We start from the raw sequence: 7,400 nt of genomic DNA, 5'->3' as shown, positions 1-7,400 counted from the left end.
GTAAAGCAACGTTCACACTGACCAACGTTGCACCTATAGATGCATGTTTCAACCATGTCCACTGGAATAACTGGGAGAGCACGCTGAGGAGTTATTTAATACAGAAGCTTGTCATGGATGGTGGTTTTTCAGCAGCCTACATTGTCACAGGTACAGTACCTGATCCCAATGTATGGATACCACACAGGGGAACCTCTGAAGAGCCGGAAAGGGTGTCAGTGCCCTCTCACATCTGGACGGCTGTCTGTTATAAACACGACACTGATAACAGTAAGTCCTTATCCTTCGGCTATATGGGAAGAAACCACCCCGCAGAGCCTAACATACGCCTGATGAGTGTCTCAGATCTGAATGATCAACTCAGCAGACTCTACAGTGAGCTCTCAGGAACCCATCAGTCAATTAAGATTTTTGTTGATGATTGTTTTGGTGTCAATAATAAATTAGTTGAGGTTCAGGGCATGTTTCAGAAATTAATCTACCAGAGAACCAAGCTGGAAGTGCTTGTCCTATAACTAATGCCAAACCACAAGTGAGGAAAATGGATGATGAACTCAGAAAAAGGGAGGTATCCGCGGGGCCAGATGCTGTTGAATGCCAGCTGGTCCCAGAGAAGCAGAAGACTGCAGCTGACGGCTCACACTGCTCAAGCGTCACAGAATCTGATGACAGCTGTCAATGCAACACAGGAGGTGAAACCAAGCCCTGCTGCTCCTCTCCCTGCTTCATAGACCAATTAAGTAGCTATTGGTGTTACTCAGGCCAGACACTGGAATGGTGCTCACCCCCGTACTCACTCATCACGTATAATGGAAAGAGTTGCTTGGATGATTACCCCTGCGCCACATATGGTGAGGACTACTACTGGTGCTGGACCTCTAAAAGCTGGGACTACTGCAGTCCTCCGCTGAAGTACAGTAAGACTAAAAAGGGGAAGTACTGCCACAGCAACCACGCCTGTGCAAAATATGGTTACAGACATACATGGTGCTACACAGATGATAAAGGCAATTATGACAAGTGCTGTACTTCTGATGATTGCTACTCAACTGTTAATTACCAAACCTGCAGGTCTGATCACGCCTGTGGCTACCATGACTATAATTACCTGTGGTGCTACACAGATAGAGAAGGCAACTGGGATTATTGTTGCAGAAACTGTAGACAGTAGATGGTTTAAAGTGCTTATTACAATTAATACTAAAGTATGACTTTGCAAAGTTAATTGTGATTTATAATTGCATTACTTACAAACCAACAAACTTTCTAACATAAAGTCTCTCATACAGGTTTCTCAAATTAACACCAGCTTTAAATGTATTTTTCCCTGATGATTTGTATGCAAAAGCAAAAGGCTCAATAAAAACATCTATGAACCTATAATATATTTGCAAATTCTTACACAAAGTACTGTAGTATGATTTGTTTCCAGTAAAAACACATCTCTGACATTTTATGAGTGTAGACTCACATAAACACACACACACTACGCAAAGCTTGAAGCACAACAATGTGATTTTCACGAGTAATAATTCAATCAGTGTCTGTGTTGACGTGTGCACAGAGCCCTCCCTGCACTTACACTCCTCAACAGATGCCCCACGCTTGATATTCAGCCCGAGAAATGATTAATAATTTCAACTCACATTTATTTGTGTAGCGCTTTACACAATACTTTTTTTGTTTTTTTTTACAAAAAATGTCTTAACGAGATAGTGTCATTTAAAAGATATATGCTTTTGTAACAATAAAACATGTATATGGCTACAGTATCTATGTACAGGAGCAGGGTTGCAATGTGATTCACAATTGCATTATCCTTTCTAAATTGGCTTCTAGTTGTTTCATAATGTAATTGGCATGATACAATTTTACCTGACTAATAATAAATTGTTATATTTGATTTATTCTGATCTCTTCTGAAATCATTTTTCAAGTAGATTAATGTGTAGTGGTATTTCCACAAATCTGCGTTCAGGACAGATCATACTGAAGCACCAGTGGATGAACCATGGGGAACACCATTAGGGGCTGGCTTAGGATTTCTGACTGTCACTGGCTTAACACGGTGTAGCTCTCGTGGTTATAGGGAAAAATACACTTTTTAATATCAGCATGCAGGGTGTAGCTTACTTAAAGGTATTATAACCACTCTGCATTCTCTGAGTAAGTTCAGAACTGACAAGTTTGTGTCCGTGGGTTCACTTTTGGCTGAGTGCAATTCCTGTGCAATACCTGGTCCCTAATGAACGAATAATTGAAAGTATGGGATTTCCAGAATACTCAAATATCTAAATTAATAAACAATCTATATCTGTGATCAGCTTTTGATTAGAAATATTGCCTCAATTTAATGATCACGTGAAATTGGAGTCAGATTGAACACGGAGCTAGACTAAAATTTTAACTAAATCCTGATAAATTCAGAAGCGCAAGTAAAAGACTGAATACACATTAAACCTTCAACCAGGCCGCTGGATTTCGCTTTTTGGGCTGGCGGGTGGATTCTTACAAAATCAAGCCATCAGCAGCGACTACAGTGACACCAGATATGATCGTGGACACCTGAACCCCAACAGCTTCCAATGCGGTGACGGCCGTACAGTGACATTCACACTGACCAATGCTGCACCAATGAAAGACCGTTTCTACCGTGTCCACTGGAATAGATGGGAGAGAACGCTGAGGGGTTATTTGTTAAAAGAATTTGTCAGGGATGGTCCTGCAACAGCTTTCATTGTCACAGGTACAGTACCTGATCCCAATGTATGGATACCACAGAGGGAAACCTCTAAAGACCCAGAAAGGGTGTCAGTGCCCTCTCACATCTGGACGGCTGTCTGTTATAAAGACAGTGATGACAGTATTTCTTTTTCCTTTGGCTATATTGGGAGAAACCAGCAGGAAGAGCCTGACATAGACCTGATGAGTGTCTCAGACCTGAATGATCATCTCCGCTGACTCTACAGTGAGCTCTCAAGGACTCCTCAGTCAATTAGGATTTTTGCTGATGATTGTTTTGGTGACAATAATAAATTAAACAAGGTTATGGAGGCGTTTCAGAAATTAATTAATCTACAAGTGAACAAAGCAGACCAAATGAGCTCAGGCATGCGAGACACATATCTCGTGGTGAAGAGGACCTTTAGCAGTGACAGCACACCTGAAAAAAAGTCAAGGTCAATGAGAATACAGGAAAGATAGCCTTTGACAGCATGAGCACTTACTACAAAGTGGCAGAGGACGTGAATGATTTTACTGGAAGTACTTGTCTTATAACTAAAGCTAATGGCTCACTCTGCTCAAGCGTATCAGAATCTGATAACAGCTGTCAATGCAACACAGGAGGTGAAACCAAGCCCTGCTGCTCCTCTCCCTGCTTCATAGACCAATTAAGTAGCTACTGGTGTTACTCAGGCCAGACGCTGGAATGGTGCTCACCCCGGTACTCACTCATCACGTATAATGGAAAGAGGTGCTTGGATGATCACCCCTGCGCCACATATGGCTATGACTACTACTGGTGCTGGAACAGTAAGACTAAAAAGGGGAAGTACTGCCGCAGCAACCACGCTTGTGCAAAATATGATTACAATTATATATGGTACTACACAGATGATAAAGGCAACTGGGATTATTGTTGCAGAAACTGTAGCCAGTAGATGGTTTACAGTGCTTATTACAATTAATACTAAAGTATGACTTTGCAAAGTTTGTGATTGTACTTGCATTACTTACAAACATATAATCTCTCATATGTGCTTCTGAAATTAACACCAGCTTAAAATATATTTTTCCTTGATGATTTGTATGCAAAACAAAAGGCTCAATAAAAACATCTATGAACCTAATAAAAGTAGTATGATTTGTTTCCAGTAAATACAAATATCCAACATTTATGAGTTTAGACTCACGTAAATACACATCTACACAAAGCTTGAAGAACAATAATGTGATTTAAAGGAAGTACAACCTCTGCTGGGCCTTTTTTGCAATGGAGTCTATGTGAGTGTCCCACTTCAGGTCCTGAGAGATTGTGGTGCCCAGGAACCTGAATGACTCCACTGCAGCCACAGTGCTGTCCATGATGGTGAGTGGGGTGAGTGCAGGTGGGTTCCTCCTGAAGTCCACGATCATCTCCACTGTTTTGAGCGTGATGAGCTCCAGGTTGTTAAGACTGCACCAGACAGCCAGCTCTTTAACCTCCTGTCTGTAAGCAGACTCGTCTCCGTCCTTGATGAGGCTGATGACTGTAGTGTCGTCTGCGAACTTCAGGAGCTTGACAGAGGGGTCTTTAGAGGTGCAGTCATTCGTGTAGAGAGAGAAGAGCAGTGGGGAGAGAACACACCCCTGAGGGGTGCCAGTGCTGATGGTGATAGTCCTGGATGTGAGTTTGCCCAGCCTCACTAGCTGCTGCCTGTCTGTCAGGAAGCTGGTGATCCACTGACAGATGGAGATGGGCACAGAGTGCTGTGTGAGTATGTCTGAGAGAAGGTCAGGCATAATGGTATTGAAGGCCGAACTGAAGGCCACAAATAGGATCCTTGCATAATTCCCAGGTCTGTCGAGGTGTTGCAGGATGTAATGCAGTCCCATGTTGACTGCATCTTCCGCAGACCTGTTCGCTCTGTAGGCAAACTGAAGAGGATCCAGCAAGGGACCAGTGATGTCCTTCAGGTTCCTCAGCTGGCGAAGGAAGTACAACCTCTGCTGGGCCTTTTTTGCAATGGAGTCTATGTGAGTGTCCCACTTCAGGTCCTGAGAGATAGTGGTGCCCAGGAACCTGAATGACTCCACTGCAGTCACAGTGCTGTCCATGATGGTGAGTGGGGGGAGTGCAGGGGGTTTTCTCCTGAAGTCCACGATCATCTCCACAGTTTTGAGCGTGTTAAGCTCCAGGTTGTTAAGACTGCACCAGACAGCCAGCTCTTTAACCTCCTGTCTGTAAGCAGACTCGTCTCCATCCTTGATGAGGCCGATGACTGTAGTGTCGTCTGCGAACTTCAGGAGCTTGACAGAGGGGTCTTTAGAGGTGCAGTCATTCGTGTAGAGAGAGAAGAGCAGTGGGGAGAGTACACATCCCTGGGGAGTGCCAGTGCTGATGGTGATAGTCCTGGATGTGAGTTTGCCCAGCCTCACTAGCTGCTGCCTGTCTGTCAGGAAGCTGGTGATCCACTGACAGATGGAGGTGGGCACGGAGAGCTGTGTGAGTTTGTCTGAGAGAAGGTCAGGCATGATGGTATTGAAGGCCGAACTGAAGTCCACAAATAGGATCCTTGCGTAATTCCCAGGTCTGTCGAGGTGTTGCAGGATGTAATGCAGTCCCATGTTGACTGCATCATCCACAGACCTGTTTGCTCTGTAGGCAAACTGAAGAGGATCCAGCAAGGGACCAGTGATGTCCTTCAGGTAGGCCAGGACCAGTCGCTCAAATGACTTCATGACCACAGATGTGAAAGCGACAGGTCTGTAGTCATTAAATCCAGAGATTTGGTGTTTTTGGGGGACTGGAATGATGGTGGAGCATTTAAAGCAGCAGGGAACTTCACACAGCTCCAGTGATCTGTGTGAAGACGGGGGCCAGTTGGTCAGCGCAGACCTGGGCCTAAAGTTTTCTTAGATTTCTGCTTCCTGAAGACTCGGTTCACATCCTCTACACAGACCTTAAGTGCAGGTTGAATGGTGGGGGAGGCATGAAGGGGGGTTGCAGGTGAATGTGTGAAGTGCAGATCAGAGCGGATGGGGGGTGTGAGATGGGCTTTTCAAATCGACAGTAAAACACATTCAGATCGTCAGCCAGTTGTTGATTCCCCACAGACCAGTCCATACTGACGCTGGATCATTGGCTGAAAACAGTTTTCTCAGCTTTTCAGAGTAGTTTTTTTTAGCCACTCTGATCTCCTTTGTTAGTCTGTTCCTGGCCTAGTTATACAACATTTTATCCCCACTTCTGTAAGCATCCTCTTTGGCGTGACAAACCTTTTTGAGTTTCCTAGTAAACCACGGATTATCATTATTGAATGATAAGAATGTCCTGGTAAAGCTGCTCGTGGAACAGAGTGATATGCATCCTTTATTGTTGTGTAACAGTGATCCAATATATTATTGTCTCTGGTGGGACATGTAACGTGCTGTCTGTATTTTGGCAGTTCACGGGAGAGATTTGATTTGTTAATAATTTAAACACATTTATTTGTGTAGCACTTTACACAATACTTTTTTACAAAAATTATGTCTTAACGAAATATGATCTCATTTAAAAGATATTTGCTCTTGTACTAATTAAAATGACCTATAAAATGACATATTTTCTTGTAATTATAAGATGTTGCTGTTAAAACAATGTTTTCTCAAAACAATGACATTTGTCATAAAAACAATGTTTTTTCTATTATGTGACGTGCCATAGGCCTTTATCCACTGACACAGTATATAATAGAGAATTTATAAAGATCATTGCTGTCACAATCATGCTGTCACAAATCCGGTCCATGAACTTCCGTCCGCTTGCCACCAGAGGTCGCCCTCCCATTATATTGACTCTCACACCACACAGACTGTTACACATCACCCTGGACTACATTTCCCATGCTCCATTGCACTAATCACAAGCTCACCTGAAACCAATCACACACAGCTGCTACCAATGTGTTATACCATATAAATCAGTCTCACACCACCATTCAACGCCAAGTATTGTTTAGCGAATATCACTGTTTAGCTGATAGCTACCTTACGGAGCCTGCTATAGTTTTCCTAGCCTTATTGGAGTCTTGCCTTGTCGGTTTTCTTGTGTTCTGGTCATTGCCTGTGTATCTCGGATTACTCCTCTCGTCTTGCCCTGTTCGGATACTGTTTGCCCCTGCCTGGACCTTTGCGTTGTACCTGGATTATTCCTCTAGTCTTGCCCTGTTGGATTATTTTCTACATGTCTAATGTATATAGAAAGAGAGAATAAACATGTCTTATGAACTCATTTATTTTGCTTAACATCCTAAAATATAATCTGCATGCACAATAAACCAAAATAAGGTTCAGGTTTTTCCATGTTTAATGTAGGCCTTTTTAATAAAACTAGTCATAAGCATATTTTGTTTGTTATTAAAGAAACCTGCGTTGTGCATCAGGCTCAATCAAGTCCTCAGTGATGCACACATGCATATCAGCAACTCACTTGGAATCCTAAACAAACTTCGACTGTTAGTTGAACCGGCTCATAGGCCTACGGTTAATTTTGAGTAGGATACAACAAAAAAGCCGTCCATCCGTCCGTCCATCCATCCATGCATGCCTATTAAACTATAGTAACATTTATTTACATCATCAATGGAAATGTTTTTGTAGGTTTGAATAAAATGCACTAAAAAGAGGACAATAGTAAACAGTCAATTTTAAGTTCA

The 7,400-nt window shown here is 42.8% G+C and overlaps 1 protein-coding gene and 1 pseudogene across 1 annotated transcript in view; both read left to right on the top strand.

The window, feature by feature from the left end:
• Window positions 1–515, top strand: part of LOC107727433 (endonuclease domain-containing 1 protein-like) — a 2,240-nt gene extending 1,725 nt beyond the window's left edge. The window contains exon 3 of the mRNA XM_016537303.1: window positions 448–515. Coding sequence (XP_016392789.1) covers window positions 448–515 — 68 coding nt within the window. The remainder of the gene's footprint in view (window positions 1–447) is intronic.
• A 26-nt stretch (window positions 516–541) lies between these two features.
• LOC107727432 (uncharacterized) lies at window positions 542–3,662 on the top strand (annotated as a pseudogene).
• The last annotated feature ends 3,738 nt before the right edge of the window (window positions 3,663–7,400 follow it).

Source organism: Sinocyclocheilus rhinocerous, unplaced genomic scaffold (assembly GCF_001515625.1).
Source record: "Sinocyclocheilus rhinocerous isolate Xijiao unplaced genomic scaffold, SAMN03320098_v1.1 scaffold7968, whole genome shotgun sequence".
Lineage (NCBI taxonomy): Eukaryota > Metazoa > Chordata > Actinopteri > Cypriniformes > Cyprinidae > Sinocyclocheilus > Sinocyclocheilus rhinocerous.
This window is presented reverse-complemented; position numbering and strand designations above follow the sequence as displayed.